The sequence below is a fragment of the Typopeltis vanoorti genome, chromosome 6 (genome assembly GCF_054136105.1).
Source record: "Typopeltis vanoorti isolate ZY-2024b chromosome 6, IOZ_Tvanoo_1.0, whole genome shotgun sequence".
Classification (NCBI taxonomy): domain Eukaryota; kingdom Metazoa; phylum Arthropoda; class Arachnida; order Uropygi; family Thelyphonidae; genus Typopeltis; species Typopeltis vanoorti.
In genome coordinates this window covers 90,906,875-90,924,570 of record NC_143554.1, presented here as the reverse complement: position 1 = coordinate 90,924,570, position 17,696 = coordinate 90,906,875, and the positions used below count along the sequence as shown (strand labels likewise).

The window sequence follows — 17,696 nt, the reverse complement described above, 5'->3', positions numbered from 1 at the left end:
TGTAAGCAGAGTTTAGCTGACAGGCAGAGGAGAGGGAATATGATAGAAACTAATAAGTTACTAAAGGGATTCTATAAGATTGATATAAAAGAAATTTTTTAATAGATGGGGGAGTGGGAGAAAACAAGGGGGGGGGGCTCCACGTGGAAGATGTTTAAGAGTGTGGTTAGTAAGGGTGTACAGACTTGGTTCTATACTTCGAGAGTAATGAATGAGTGGAATGGATTGCCAGAGGTGGTTGTATGTGCCCCAACAGTTTAAGGAGATGTATGATAGGTATTCTTAATAGATAGCGTGGGTCTCTTGTGATGAGTCTTTTGACTCCATGGAGTGCTTGTACAAATAATAATAGTAATAATTATCAAACTGTGGCTTAAAACATATTATTATTATTATAAAAACCTCCATGGAGTCAAAGACTCATCGTGGGAGGTCCACTGTTATACACACAGTTTATCATACTGTGCTTTAAATATATTCACTGTCTCTGCACACACTGCACACTCGGGCAAAGCATTCCAATCACTCACCACTCTCCGTGCAAAAAACCTGCTTCGCACTCCCTTGCTCACACCCTCCTTATACAGCTTCCAGGAATGACCTTTTTGTTCTCCTGCTATCCTCACCCATTCTGTGCAAAACCTCCCCGACATTAATCTGGTAAGAACCTCTTAACAGCTTATATATCTCAATCACATCCCCCCCCCTCCTCCTCCTATCCACCAATTTCTGCAAATTGCATTTTGTCACTCTGTCTTCATACTATACATTCCAGAGACCAGAAACCACCTTAGTCAATCGCCTCTGAACTTTTTTCAATGCAATTTCATCTTTTTGAAAACCAGGTGACCAGATCTGTGCGCAGTAATCCATATGTGACCTGGTCAAAGCCTTATACAAAGGAACCATAACAGCCTTACTTCGACAAGTCAATGTCCTCTGCATCATTCCCATTATCCGCTGTGTTGTCTTCACTATTTTAGTAACATGTCCCCAAAATTTTAGGTGCTTGTCTACAATCACTCCCAGATCTCTCATTTCCTCTACCTCTTCCAAGATATTTGCACCGATTGTGTACTTTACATCCAATCTCTGCTTCCCAAATTTCAAAACCTTACACTTTGAAACATTGAATTGACATCCTCACTTATTTACTCATTCAGCCAGTGTATCCAAGTCCTCTTGCAAAGCTACAGCATCCACACTACTCCTGATAGCTCTCCCCAACTTTGCATCATCTGCAAACAACTGCACATCACCAGTCAGACCTCTCCAGATATCATTTACATACAAATTAAACAGCAATGGACCCAAAACAGACCCTTGAGCTACACCACTAGTAACTTTCCTCTTCGGGGATATCGCTCCTCCATAGACAACTCGCTGATACCTATCAGACAGCCAATATCCAATCCAGCGAACCAATCTACTGTTCAGCCCCATCCGTTCCAATTTAATTACCAGCTTGTCATGTGGCAATTTATCAAACGCTTTGCAAAATCTAAATATACCACTGTATATGCAACATCCTTATCCAACGCATCTTTATTATAAAAAGTAAGCAGGTTGCTAAAGCATGATCTTCCTTTAGTAAATCCATGCTGGCTGCCAAAGAGTATTTTTCTGTTGTCAACACAATTCTGAATCTTATTCCTAACTAACTTCTCTAATACCTTGACCACAACTCCAGACACACAGACTGGTCTATAATTCAAAGCCTTACTCTTATCACCTCCCTTATGAATTGGAACAATTTTACTCTCTTTCCACTCTTTTGGAACTTGATCCAGTGAGAGACTCATGTTGAAAAGATATATACAAAGCTGTTGTTAACTCTCTGGCACATTCCCTCAAGACACGTGGTGAAATAGCATAAAGTCCCACAGACTTATTTATATCACGTCTATTCAATTCCTCACATACCTCCTGTTCACTTACTAACAGTTCCTCCTCCTCCTTTCCCACTGCTTTCAAGTTCTGCATGATGCCGCATTCACAAGAACGAAATACCTTTAGAAATTGCTCACTAAATATCTCAACTATATCCTCCGCAGCGGTTATCATTCCTCCATTTTCACCAATCAATCCCATCCTATCATAATCATTCTTTCTTCTACTGGCGATGACATATCGACATATCCATGATTTCCATGCTCACCCTATTTGCAGACAATGAATTTCACTCAATAATCACTGTCCGTGCAAAAAAACTTTCTCCTCACTCTCCTGCTTTCTAAATACAGCTTCCAGGGATGGCCTCTACCTGTTTCTTTTATTATATGAAAAATCTTTTCCCCATTAATCCAGAAACAACCCTTACAGCTGTCTTTATAATATTCTTCTTCCTCCTATTCAGTAGGTTCTACAAATAGCATTTTCTCAATCTTTCAAGAAACCAGAAACCATCTTAGACAATCATCTCCAAACCCTTTCCAACATACCCCCCCCTCCCCTCGTGACAAAAAGGTGATCAAATCTCTGCACAGTAATCGCTATGCAACCTGATCAAACCTCTATATAAGGGAACTATAACATCCTTACATTTACATGTCAACTTCTGAATCATTCCCATAATGATTCAGAAGAAAAGACAAAACATTTGGAAATTATATACAGAAATAACCTACATTTCCATTACATGAAACTTCAGATTAGGATTTAAGGAAATCCTAACATATACAGTATGTTATCATGTAATGTTATATACAGTACATATACATGTGATAGTTGCCTATGTGATTCAATTTTGGTTTTATTAAGATAATTTTTTATGATCATCATCTTCCAATCAACATGGAGCCAAAAGATACATTGTGGGAAGTCCAACTATCATAAACCCATCGTATCATGCCTTAAAAACATTTACTGTCTCCACACTCATCACATTTTAAAGCAATTATTCCACTCACTCACCACTCTCCTTACAGAAAAACTACTCCCTCATACCTTCCTTATGCATCTGCCAGGGATGGCCTGTTCTCCACCGGTCTCTCTCATTCTATGAAATACTTCTCACATTAATTTGGTAATAATACCTTACCAACTTATATGTCTCAATCATATACACTTCTTGGAAAGAAGTGTATGTCAACACCCCCCCCACACACACACAGGCAAGGTGCATTGTGCCATGTAACAAGTCACGTGTTTGCAGCTGATATAAATTGGAGGAATATGACACTAACATGCCAGCACAACTGTGTCTGAGTGAAATGGCTGTGAGAAGAGAACTCACGAAATTTGAAAGCAGCATGGTGATAGGATGGCATGTTGCAGACCTATCTGTTCGGCAAATTGTTGACAAATCAGTCCATCCCAGGTCAACATTCAAATACCATACTGATATAAAAGCACAGGAAGTCAACTGCAAGTGCTACCTGCAGTGAAACCCACCAACGTGATAAATTACTTTTATCCAATTCTGCTGTAACTTTATTATAAAAAGTGAATAAGGTACTAAGACAGGACCTACCCTTTACAAAGCTGTGCTGCCTCACTATAGAGTATCGCATCCCTATCCATCCATTGTTGTATTTTACTTTTCACCAACTTTTCCAATACTTTAACAACCACTCCTGATATATTAATTGGTCTGTAGTTTGCTACCTATGTCTTGGAACCCTTTAGGCAATGGTACTATTTTACCCTCTTTCCACTCCCTCTGATCCCCTGCCAGACATGAGACTTACATTGAACAATTTCGTCAGAGAAAATGCCAATTCTCTTGCACATTCATGTAGTACATGTTGTCCAGTTCTGCTGCTGTTCACATTCATATTTTTTGATATGCTGAACACCTTATGTTCATCTACCTCAATTTTGATGTGTCTATGTAACATCAGAAACTGTAAAATCTCCACCTTTGCAAAATAATCACTCAGCAACTCAACTATGTCTTTTGGCTCAGTCACCTTCCTAAATGAGCATTGTTTAAAGTCATTCTACCACAGTCATTTTCCTCTTATTTGCTACATAACGAAAAAACTCCTTTGGGTTTACTTTGGCCTGTTTGGCTAATTCTCTCTCATAGTCTGATTTGGCCTTCCTTACCATAATAGAACCCTTCTTGCTTGCACTCACTTTGTACTGCTTACGAGTATTCTGATCACTATTTTCTATATATTTTCTCCACAATGTTTTCTTTTTTTGCAGCTCTTGCTTTATATCCCAACTTATCCACTTAATTCCAACTCAGTTTTTCCTCCTGACCTTTGGTATGCAGTCTGATACTGCTATCCACAAGCAATCTCTGACCATTTGTTATGGACTATTGACATTCTTTCCTTGTAGCTTCTCAAGCAATGACACTGTTCCAAGATGACACCTGAGTATCTCATAATCACCAGCCTTATAGTTGAACATAAACCCCATGTGTTTGGCAACTTCCGAGAAAAAGACAGCATGGTTACACTCCACGATTGGAGGCAGAGTGTCTTACCTTGATTATGGATACATCTGATGCTATTATTCATATCCAAAAACCTTAAACCCCCTTGTCCCCCCCCTCTAACAAGTTGTTTCATGTAATTATCCCTTAGCAAATGTATATATCCCACTTATCTAACCCTTCCATGTGGGGCACTTGTTCGTGGTGGAGGGGATCTCCCAGTGATAGTACTGGCCCTTTTTATTCTTATTCTTTTCCTATGCTTTCCTTTCTGTATTTTTTGTTCTACTTCTCCCGAGTCTTTTTCACTATCCTTTTTTCAGACCACCATTACTGGGATCCAACACTCTGCCACCGTGTTTGCCGTGTGGTGCGACCCATGGACACCCAGAAAGGGGGGGGGGGTTCCCTGGTAGTCTGCACTACTTTGGCCCCCCTGCTTCAGCAACACGGGCAGTCCTGGATGGCCCAGCCAGGATCAATCGGCTAGTGGGCTTGCCTGCAAGGGTAAACAGCATTGCAGTAAGTCTCTCAAGCAATGCTTGAGAGACTTACTGCAATGCAATGACTGAGCAATGACTGAACAAAAACAAGCAATGACTGAGCGCAGTCATTGCTTGTCAGGCAGTGGTTGTCCATGTGTGGCTCCATGGTGGAACCAAAAACTCCTTGAGAATGAATCCTTCATCCTCAAATGTTTCAGGGGTCCTAACAAAGTCCCAACCAAGTACTGATGCTGTATCTACAGTACATTTATACAGGTACATGATACTAGTATAAATGTACCAACATTTTTAATCATTCATGCTACAGGTGAAAAACCAATAGGGAAAATGTCACACTTCTTTATTCAAAAGGGTTTAGAAGGACTGGCAGACCTCCCAAAACTGTTAAGAAATTGCATTCTGGAGATGTCCTTGTGGAAACATTATGTCAGCAACATTCCAAGAAACTACTGAGAACAACAATGGGTCGAATAGAAATTACAGTAACACCTCATAAAACACTCAATTCATATAGAGGAGTGATATTACACCTTAAAGATCAAGGAGTGACGGGTATGAGGTGCATTATGATACATAGGGATGGTCGCCTGGTCCCAACCAAGAACATCCCAACCTTACTTTTGATACACCTAAACCTCCAACATCTATAAAAGCAGGATATCTCAGCTGTCCTGATGGAATGTACATCCCTAACCCACTGAGATACTTTAAATGTCAGAGATATGAACATGCCCAAACTGTCTGTCGTGGTTCTACTACCTGTGTCCGATGTTGTACATGATAATAAATCTTGCTGTGCAAAAAAAAGCTAATGTGTCAACTGTCAGGGAGATCATCCAACTTGCTCTCGTGCATGTCAAAAATGGAAAGACGAAAAAGAAATACAAAGAATGAAAACAGAGCAAAACATAACATATCAGGATGCAAAAAGAAAGCTAGCCACTATCACACCTGCTCTGAGATCCTCTTATGCTGAGAAGGTAACATTTAAGAAGAAAGTACCAACAGCAACTGAAACTTGTATGTCTGTTCCACCATCCAATTATTTCACCATACCTGTACCTGATGGTCACGAGTGGTTCTCTGTTGAGCGCATCAATCACATGACTATGGCCTTACTCCAGAGAGCTCCAAAAATGGTCCCACTTGACAAACACCCACTTGTCAAAAAAAAATTATGACAAAGATATCACTTAAAGATAAACTACCAGACACTCCAACAGAAAAAATGGATACATCAGTACCCACTGAAAGTAAACTAAACCTACCAACTGACCCTAACACATCAAATGTATTGAATACCCTACCAGAGGGAGAGAGATGGACACTGGCTGTCTATACTTCCCCAAAATAACTGATAAATATAACAAAGGTAAGCCCTACCTCCCAAAAACCAGACAAATCTATAAAATCAAAACAATAGGAAAATTTTTACAATGGAACTGTCATGGATTTTGCTAGAATGTTGATGATATCAAGTTTTTGTTGCAGAAACACAAACCTTTCTGTTTCTATCTACAAGAAATGTACTTACTTAAGACCCAATGAGGACCCTACCTTTAGGTATTTCACTGTTGTACACAAGGAAAGAACTGGAGGTGGTTCTGCTCATGGAAGAGTAGCTATCCTAGTGGGCAGTCATATTGCTTTCCATCATGTCCAACTTAATACTGCTCTGCAAGCAGTAGCGATTCACTTCTCTGTAGGATTTCTTATTACATATGTTCAATTTATTTACTACTAAGTGCTGAGTTAAATGAAGCTGATCTTGATAACCTTATCTCACAACTGCCTGAACCCATACTTTTGATGGGTTGCTTTAATGATCACAATACTCTGTGGGGTAGTGCCAACACTAATAGACAAGGTCGAATCATTGAAAGAATCCTTGATAATAATAACCTCTCTCTTTTAAATAATAAACTCAATACTTTCTTACACGTGCCTACCCATTCATATTCTGCAATTGATCTTACAATCTGCTCCACTTCCACTGCTCATGTGGGACATTGAAGAAAACGTATATCACTTTCCTGTTGCACAATGTCTTCATAGGAACCATGTTCACCCACACGGATACCTATATGGAAAATGGACCAGGCTGACTGGAATACTTTTTCTCATCTTGCAAAATTTAATGCTGATACCATCAGTCAAACATCTATCAGTGAAGCAGTAAAGTATATAACAGAGTGCATTGTGCAGGCAGCAACAGCCTCCATCCCGAAAACATCACCTCGGCTTCCACTCTATCCAAAACCTTGGTGGAACCCAGAATGTCAGACAGCCAAAAAAGACCAACACACAGCATGAGATATATTTCGTAGATATCCCACCACATCAAACCTTATAGCTTTCAAATGTGCTTGAGCTAAAACACGCTATGTGAAACGTCAAAGTCAAAAACAATCATGGATCCAATTTACTACATCAATTAATCAAATGACCAGTCCAAAAATTGTATGAGATAAAATCTGGAAAATCAAGGGCAGATATAAAACACATTGTTTGTCTACCTTAGACCATAATGGAAGTGTTATTGCTGATCCCAAAACCACTGCAGATACTTTGGGAGAAAATTTTGCCAGAATCTCAACAACAGCTTCATATCCTCCTGAATTTTTAACTCTGAAAGAGCAGCAAGAGAAACAAAGGCTAAATTTTTTCTACCAATGTTCTTGAAGCATACCATCAGATATTTGTTAAGGAAGAACTAAAAAGACTCTCCTACTGTCTCACCCTAGTGTAGTAGGGCCTGATGACATCCATTACAAAATGATAAAACATCTACCATCATCTTCTATGGATCTCCTCTTATTATACAATAGAATACTTGCAGAGGAAGAGTTTCCAAATTTCTGGCATAACTAAATTATCATTACTATCCCAAAACCAGGAAAAGATCCAACACCAACAAATAATTATTGACCCATTGCTCTGACCAGCTGTCTTTATAAAATACTAGAGAAAATGGTTAATGCCAGACTTCGCTCGTATTTAGAAAGTGACAGTCTTCTCTCCAATACAAATGTGGGTTCCGTAGACATCGTTCAACTTTAGACCATTTGGTTCGTTTAGAAACTTGTATAAAAGATGCATTTCTGAAGAAAGAACACCTGGTTTCAGTTTTTTTTTTTGACATGGAAAAAGCATATGACATAGCCTGGAGATAGTGTTACACCTGATATCTTAAGAAAGTAGAATTCTCAGTTATCAGTGTAACATGAAGAATAAATAAATTAAAAACCCTGCATAAAAGATAATAGATGAATTATTTAAAAGAAAAAGAAATATTCTTGCATCCAATAAAATATATAAAATATAAAGGTGTTTGTTGAACTAACTAACAAAAAGAAAGAATATATTAATGTTGTAATATGATATAAAAGAGAAAATTTAACTAAATAAGACTGAAAAGGATTAGTCATAAGAGACGGTATGCGAGAGGCTAGAGATTAAAATATTAAGTAAGTTCATAGAGAAATTTTGGAAAGGGGATTAAGTCAGAAGGTAGCAAAAGAAAAACAACAGACTATCGCTCAGGGCCGATTCCCGGATTGAGACATTGTTACGGGCTCACCGACCAAAGGACGTTTGGCAGAAAAACGCCACCCTAATTGGTCGGTGAAGTAAAATCAAGTAGGGGGCGGAGAAAAGAAGTTAAGGAAGGTGCCGTTAGGAGAGCAAATATAAAAGGGTTGGAACTCCCCCCCCCCCCCACGAGGCTTTTTAGACTTTTAGGCCTTTTTGGCTTTTGGTTTTTTGTTCTGTTCCAGGAGAGCTCTTCACGAGCTCCTTCGTATGGGTTCACGGTGTTTTCCTGAGTGGCGAGATTGGAGTTATATCTCCGTCGTCACAACACGGAAACAAAAGTGAGCGGAATTTCAGTTCCGTATTTCCTATGTAAGAAGCGAAGAATGCCATATAGTTGAGGAAAAGAAAGCATATTCTTTGTGTTTCAACTCCAGTGACAACTACGAGAAAGGGAAAGAAGTAAAGAAATCAATGTCCACGTCGCGAGTTGTACAGCCGTTATATAGATGATTCAAAGTGTGTCCTAAGTTACGAGAGGTTAAGACCGCGTAAGCATAGTTCAATTCCAAAAGGAACATAGGAGAAACAGATTATCGGAGAGGTTATACCAAGATAGTTCGATCAGAAAAAGGTAAAGGCCCATATGGAAAAATCAAGAAAGAAAGGTACTGTAAAATATATCTCGTGTTAACTATAATTCGTCTGTAATAGTTATCATTATTCTAATACTGAACTGTTGATGTGACCAAGAAAACAATACTAGGACTTTAGTATCTGACAGAATATATTGTAAGTAAGCTGGCTAGTGTTAATGTTATATGAGTAATTAAGTGTCCCGAGAATTTTGCATGTCTATTATATTGTATAAGAAAGTTTAAATGTCATAGTTATGTGTTAGTGCAGTAAATGGTTTAGTTAAGCTACTTAAATTTGGATAGTTAAATAGTGTGAATTAATCTTATATGTCCATGTCATATGAAGTTATGTGTTGAATGTGTATGGCAGCATGATCCTAATACCCATTATAGGATCATAGCTTAAATACTTATGATAAGCTAATGTCAGTTTATAAATATTTAATATAGCATTGAATTGAGTAATAACTAAAATTTGAATTGTACCATGTTAAGGAATTTAATAAACCTTTTGTCCAATGATAAAACAGTTGTCTGAAATTGCTGTCCAATGTACCACTTGAAAAATTACGAACCTAATCACGCGGGAAATTAATGTGTTAAGAAATGAGATAAAGTGTCACGACTGCAACATAGTTACACTTTCTAACATATTTCAGTTCTTTCTCCTTGTTTTTGTATATAATATCTCAAACTAAATATCCCAAAAGGCGCAGTATAATACAAATATTAGGGGTACTAAGGACAGAAATAACTTAAGTATTAGTAAATTTTTTGGTGATATCTCGAGCATAGATAATAGTAGAACATAGATGAGAGGAAATTACTAGTTAGAATAAAAATTCTAAAATGGGACACAACAATAGCATATTAAAAGACCTCTATAAACTAGGTCTCAAAGGACACCTTCCTATATTTATCAAAAACTTTCTGTCTAGGCAAACTTTCCAAGTCAGAGTGGGAAGTATGCTATCTCGACCATATCATCAAGAACAGGATGTTCCCCAAGGCTCTGTCTTAAGTGCGACACTTTTCGCTATTAAAATTAACTCAATCACTAAACAGTTTCCTCCCACAGTAGACAATGCTCTATATGTTGATGACTTCACAATTTACTGTCACTCTCATAACATGAGGGTAATTGAGAGACAACTTCAGCAAGCAATCGATCATGTTTTTCTGTGGGCTCTTAATAATGGGTTTAGGTTTTCAACAGAAAAAAGTGTCTGTGTACGCTTCTGTCGTAAATGCATTCCTCACCCAGACTCTGAATTAAATGGGATGCATGGGATGCATCCCATTTAGAATGGGATGCACTGTTAGAAACAGAAGCCAAGTTCTTGGGACTCACCTTTGACAGAAAACTTACATTTATAGCACATATTCGTCAAATAAGAGAAAAGTGCAAGAGAGCTTTGAACCTCCTTCGCTCCATCTTCTACTAAGTGGGGTGCTGATCGAACTTCACTGCTCCATCTTTACTGTTTTCTTATATGTTCAAAGCTGGATTATGGGTCTCAGGTCTATGGTTCTTCAAAACAGAGTGACCTGCGATGGTTAGATTCCATCCATCACCAGGGTATACGGATAGCTACTGGTGCCTTTCGTACATCACCCACTCAAAGTCTTTACGTGAAGCAAATGAACCAGCTCTATTACTTCAACAGAAACAGTTGTTTCTCAATTATACCCTAAAGATAAAGTCTCTTCCAAATCATTCTACATGGACTAGTCTCTTTTCTCTACATTGGGAAGCTCAATACCACACACACTTCAAACTGTCATAAATCCTTTTGGTATGCATGTTAAAGAGACTGTGCAAGCTGTTGGTATAAATGTTGACAACATTGCCTACACTAAGCATGACAACATCCCTCCATAGCAGGTTTGCATGCCATCCTGCAACTTCTCACTTTGTCAGCTACAGAAGTCTCATACTCCATCATCTGTCTACCTCCAATTGTTTAATGCACACAGAGCAGCACACTCTGATTTCTTGCCTATCTATACTGATGGTTCAAGAACTAATACCTTTGTTGGCTGTGCCGCATGCTGTGTTTCCTGACATTACCATCTCCAACCGGATCCCACCCAATTGCAGTAATTATACAGCAGAGTTGCATGCCATTAAGATTGCACTTGTGCATATAAAAGAAAACTGCTACCAAAAGTGTATAATTTATACAGACTCATTGAGCTCTTTACAGGCTACCTCCTCTCCTATGTATAACCTGCATCCAGTACTTTATGAGGTGTTACACCTGTTTCACAAAATGAAAATCTCCTTAATTTTGATGTTCAGTTGTGTTGGGTTCCCAGCCACATTGGAATTAAGGGAAATGAAGCTGCAGATGCAGCTGCTAAATCAGCTCATATTTTCTCCACATACTATATGACAGTACCATATACAGACTACAGGCAGATTATAAGATCAAAACTAATTGTTCAATGACAGTCATCATGGCAGAAGGCATTAACAAACAAATTATATGACATTAAACCCGAAATTAAACATTGGCATTCTAGTCAACGTATCAAGAGAAGAGAGGAGGTTGTTCTTGCTAGGTTCTGCATAGGTCACAGTCATCTTACACATTCTTATTTACTGAGGGCTGATGACCCTCCCATGTGTGAAAAATGCAATACACATCTCACTATTTTTCATATTCTGATGGAGTGGCAGTGTTTTGCATGTGAGAGAAATGAAATTTTTGTCTATCTGGCCAGACCATATACGCTCAGGCAGATGCTGTCAGACTCAGGCAGATTGCATGATGTTTTTAAGTTTTTACAAAGAATTAATTTATACAAAAACATATTTGACTAATTTTGTTTATATGTAAATACCATATTGCTTCACTTAACTTTTGTATGTATATATTACAAAACAAGTAATATTTTGTGATGTGTTTATGCAGAGGTTGAGTACTAATGTATATATTATTCATTAGTTTAATTTTTGACCGATCATGTATTTCTGTAGCCTTTGAGCTTGTATATTTGTATAACCTTGTTGTAATTTTTTTTTTTTAATATATAAATACCACATTGCCAAACTTCATTTTTAAACATACATATTGTATAATAATTCCTCTCTGACTCTTTATGTATTATTGTAATAATATCTGTTGTAATTTTATCTATATGTAGATACTGCATTCCTTGACTTGATTTTGCACATGCATCTCATTTATTAACTTGTATTGTTATCTATTTATGTACTACTGTAAATGCTGCAGTAATTTTGTTTATATGTAGATACTGCACTGTTTAACTTAACTTTTGTACATAACATATATATTATTCACTAGTTTATTTTTTGACTAATTACGTATTACTGTAGGACATCTTGTATATTTCTGTAACCTTCTTGTAATTTTGTTTATATGTAGATACCACATTGCTAAATTTAATTTTGATGCATGCATATAGTATAATAATTCCTGTTTGCCTATATATGTACTGCTGTAAAAGCACGTGTTATAATTTTATCCATATGTAGATACTGCATCCCTTGGCTTGGTGTCTTATACATGCATTTTGGTTATTAACTTGTATTGTTGACAATTTCTGTATTACTGTGACTTTTAACCTTGTGTTTGCTGTGCCCTCTGCAGGAATTCTGTTTATATGTAGATGCTGCTTTGTGGAACCTAATTTTTGTGCAAGCATAATGTTTACAATTTTCTTTAACTGCTTATGTATAGTTGTAACCTTAGTACGGCACAGTATAACTTTTGTAGTTTTCGTGCCAAATAAACTATATAAACCTAAACCCAAACTTATCTTACTATATCCCCTTTCCTTCATCCAATTGATGTCCCTATAGTTAAAGTCTCCCATAATAACTGTCTGGCCTACACTCATTGTGTTGATTTGTCAATGCATGGCATCTACATCCTCCTGTGGACCTCCGGTCTATAGCATCCCCTAGCAACGTATTTTGTCCTATTTGCCTCTATCCCACACCAGGCAGCCTCAAATGAACCATCTCTCTCAGACCTAATATTCTCCTTAACTTCTAATTTTATTAGTTGTAATTCTGCAGCTATCATCAGCAATATCCTCCCTTCTGTCCTGTTCCTTCTATCCTCCCTGAAAATACAATACCATTTACATTATATCCCTGTAACTATATCATTTTCGGTCAACCAGGTCTCAGTGATGCCTATAATTTTTGGCCAAGTTGAGCTTACCAGTGCCAAAACCTCCTCACTCTTATTCCTGATACTTCTTGCATTTGTGTCCATGCATTTCAATGTCCTTTGTACCAACAGTTACCCTTGTGTGATGTCATTATCAACCCATTTAAATTGGAGACCTGTGAAATCCCATTCTGCATTGCATAATCATTACTGTACCCATGCTCATTTATCACAAGGATGGTCAAACTCATGCTTGATTTCATCCTCCCTAATATCTCTAGTTTCCCTGGTTGTGTACTACTTCATTCTCACTAAAACAACACTTTCTCCAAACATTAACTTCAAAACTATTCAAATGTGGTCTGTCAGGCATAATACAAGTCCTTTCCGTCCATCAAACTCACTCCATACATCAATAAATTGCACACCATTCCTCCTGCATAATCTTCTCATTGACAATCATGGCCCTTTTTCTCAGTTCTGTCCTATTATACTGAGACAGTACAATAGGAATCTTTACTTTCTTGCTCTTCATTTTCACTTCCAATAACAACTCTTTCATATCTTCTCTAATTACATATTTCTCACCTTTCAAATCATTTGTGCCAGTCAATACAATTAACATGTTCACTCCATTCCTCTTCATATTTACAGCATAACTAACATCCTTTATCCTTGCACCTGGAAAACATGCTTTCGTCACTTTCTTATTAATTACACCTCTTATCATCAAATCCCCATCAAATATTATCTCTTTTTTCCCAGTTTCTCACACTTTTATGCTTTTCCCATTCACTCTTCTTTCATGCTCCGTCCTTCCATACTACTCGCCAATCGTTTCTCCAGTCGCTTGAGCTCACGCTTTGTCCTGTAAATGAGTCCACATAAGCATGCAATTTCTTTCCATGCTAGCATCTCATCATCCACATTACTTTCAACTTCATTCTCACTCACACAACATATATATTTTTGCTTTTGAAAGTTTTGCTGAAAGCTTCACAGCCAACTCCTTCATGCCACCGGTAATTCCAATGATATAAATATAAATTCATTAGTCTGTGCAAAATATAATATGATAACTCAACATAACTATAGGACTTTTTAAGTATTGCTGACTGTATGCTAGCATTAGGGAGAAGATAAATGAACAATTCCTATATATTTATAATAGAATAAACAAAAGAAAAAATTCTCAAACATTAGGTACCTTCATTATTTGAGAAAACACTTTTTCTCTGCTGAAATAACTAAGATTTCTTGATGGAAAAGCCTAGGTACCTATGCTTGGAAACAAGGATTAGCTGCAAAAGCAACTAGAAAGGTGAAATATCAGAAAAGTTTTTATTGAATTATTATTATTAATATATAACATCCACGGAGTCAGAGACTACCATGGGAAGTACACACTATTGCACACACAAAGGTCATCAAACCATGCCTTAAACTAATTCAATGTGTCTACATTCCCAACACACTCAGGCAATGCATTCCACCTACCAACCACTCTCCGTACAAAGAACCTGCTCCTGACTCCTCTGCTCATGCCCTCCTTATAGTTTCCAGGGATGGCCTCTTGTTCTACTCCCATCTCCCATTCTATGAAAAATCTCTTCCATGTCAACCCAATAACAACCCCTGACTAACTTATATCTCAATCACATCTCCTCCCACTCCTCCTCCTATTCACAAGACTTTGCAGTTACATTCTCTGAATCTATCCTCATACTTCACATTCCACTGACCACCTTTGTGAATCTTCTCTAGACCCTTTCTAACATATCCTCATCACCATGAAAATCTAGTAACCAAATCTGTGCACAATATTATACATAATATTATTAGAGTGCACAATATTATAGAATAGAATTATAGAAAACATAGCTGGATTTACAGTACATCATATACCAACAGGCATGCAATCTTTGCTGCAACATCGTCTATAATTATTTTTTTTTGCATTTTTGACAAAAAAAAAAAGCAAAATCCAATATCATAATATTGGATAACTCTGACCTGTAGAGATAAAACAGTTATCATTCAGTTGTATGAGACGCTGATCAGACCACACTTAGACTATTGTTCTCAAATTTGGTCCCCAGGATTTGAAGGAGATAAATTAACTGTGGAAAGGGTAAAGAAGCAGATAATAAAGAGGGTTTTAGGACTGTGCAATGTTAGTTATGAGGATCGGCTGTGGAGACTTTTAAACTGTTGAGAGGCAGTTACAGGGGTTCACACTGGGGAGTTCTTTCACCTGGCAGAACAGCAGGAAGGAGCGATGACAAGGGGCCATCCCTGGAAATTACAAAAGGAAGCTGTGAGCAAGAGGATGAGGAGTGGTTTCTTTGCGTGGAAGGTGGTTGAACCGTAGAATGCATTGCCTGATAGAGCGGTGAGAGTAAGAACAGACAATGAGTGGTATGATAGACTGTGTTTCCTAGGAAGGTCCTCCCACGATGAATCTCTTGACTCCATGGAGGCCTGAATAATAATAATAATAATGGCACCCAACTATGTCAAGGGATATTTCGGTTATGGCAGTAATTTTCATAAATAACTATTTAGGGATTTATGTACTGATATTGCTTCATTTCTATGCACATGAGCAAGTGTTCTGGTAATAAGGTTTACTTCTTTACAACTTCTGTGGTAAAGTTTCCACAAAAAAGTTGAAAACCTGCTGTTTGTTATTTAAGTTTCGTTAACTTCATACATGAAACTGCAAAATAGAGCAAATCGGTATTAGATAAAAAGGTAAAAGGTGAAAGTGGAAATCTGTCGAATTTGTTCCACGTCATAATCCAAACACCTTTCTCCAGAGACCAAACAAGAAACTTTTTCTGAATGCCACTTTAGGCCTTCAGTAAGCAAGGTGGTCACGGTGATCTCACATTGGTGACTGAGATTCACCTAGAGCAGTGATGGCAAACCTTTTTACCCAGGCGTGTCAAACTTTTTTTTTTTTAAATATTGACGTTGTTGATGTGCCACTTGCATACATGCATTATAAATGTAACTACATAAACATAGATGGTGACTTATACATATCATATTAGGGTATTTATTTAATAGGACATTGATATAAAATCTATGAATTCATATTATACAATTAATTTAATAAACTGAAATTACAAACTTACATTACATTTTATGACTTTTCTGTTGCTGACTACTGGAAGAAAGTTCTTTCAATGAACAAACCTACCTTCGCCTTAACTGAGAGCGATCTTACGTGATTTATCGCAGATTTTTCATCAGAATACCAATATTTTTCAACATCCAAGGTGTGTCACCTGAAACCTTCAAGTGTGTCAGTGCTGACACGTGTGTCATAGGTTCGCCATCACTGACCTAGAGTATCAAAATTATATATTCCTGCACACAAAACAATTTCCCCAATTTGCACACAAAAATGTATTTCTCAAATTGAAGCTCATTCCTCGTCGAGCTTTTCACACATGCATACTGATACTACATAAAATCTATTTCCATACACAAACTAGAATCCCGTCATTCCATACAATGATTTAGAGACATTCTTTTTCACGCTTTGTCAAAATAAAAAGCATTTAAACATAATAACACTAAAAAAAAATAAGCAACTATACTTACAGCACTGACAACAACCACACGATTTTTTCTCTGATATACTTGAATACGAGTAACTTTTATGAAACATGTTTAAGAAACTTATAAATTATTACTTCTGGCGTAATTATATAATCATTAGGGTGTTGGCGATCATAATACTTCAAAAATAAACATGTGCATGTTTTATATATTTCTTTCACTGCAGACACTCCTCTTCGTAAACACGAAATAGACCTCACATCACTCAGTAACTTTGGATCCACAGGTGGGTGAAACTACTGGCGACGGCAGAAATTCCACATTGATTTTTTTTTTCCCCGTTTTTTTTTTTTTTTTTTAATCTATCTCAAGATATCTTCAGTAAAATTTATCAAATAATAGTGGATCGTTTTGCTTTTTATTATATTTTTAAAACCATTATTTTCTCAAGTATCTCTATGGAGTCACGGAGGATCAAAACCATTATTCATACAATACTTATATCATGCTTTCTTCGAACTCATTGACCGATGAAACAAGCACAACCACCTCTGCAACCAATTCACCACCTTCAAGAAAAAAAAAAAAAAAAAATCTAAAGATACCAAGAAATTATATACTTGGTTTAATCCATCATCCAAGTGTAAGCAAACAAAGTTTGCGCCTGAAGTATCTTTCAGGGCTGGGGCAACTCGTGGCAAAGGTGTATAGCTTCTCATCACTTGTTTGCTTACACTTAGATAATGGATTAAACCGAATATATAATTTGTTGGTATCTTTAATTTATAATATTATATAGTCCTTATAAGGACTGGCTTAAAGGGGCGAAGCAAGAATGCTTTTCCTCTTCCCCGTTATCTGTAGAGGACAGTGTAGGGGTAAGGTGTTATCGGGCTATTAAAGCTCTGATCATGGCAGG

General features: G+C 37.3%; 1 protein-coding gene across 3 annotated transcripts in view; it reads right to left on the bottom strand.

Moving 5' to 3' along the window:
* Window positions 1-17,026, bottom strand: part of LOC150105700 (neuronal membrane glycoprotein M6-b-like) — a 126,125-nt gene extending 109,099 nt beyond the window's left edge. For 2 of the 3 annotated variants that reach the window (XR_016548453.1, XM_090394304.1), the window contains exon 1: window positions 16,820-17,026. Coding sequence is in view for 1 of the 3 variants with exons in the window: in XM_090394304.1 (XP_090250430.1) it covers window positions 16,820-16,886 (67 nt within the window). In the remaining 2 variants the exon portion in view is untranslated. Of the gene's footprint in view, window positions 1-16,347; window positions 16,420-16,819 lie in introns of those variants that run through there. The other variant, XM_090394305.1, reaches the window with a different exon arrangement.
* Between the last annotated feature and the right edge of the window lie 670 nt (window positions 17,027-17,696).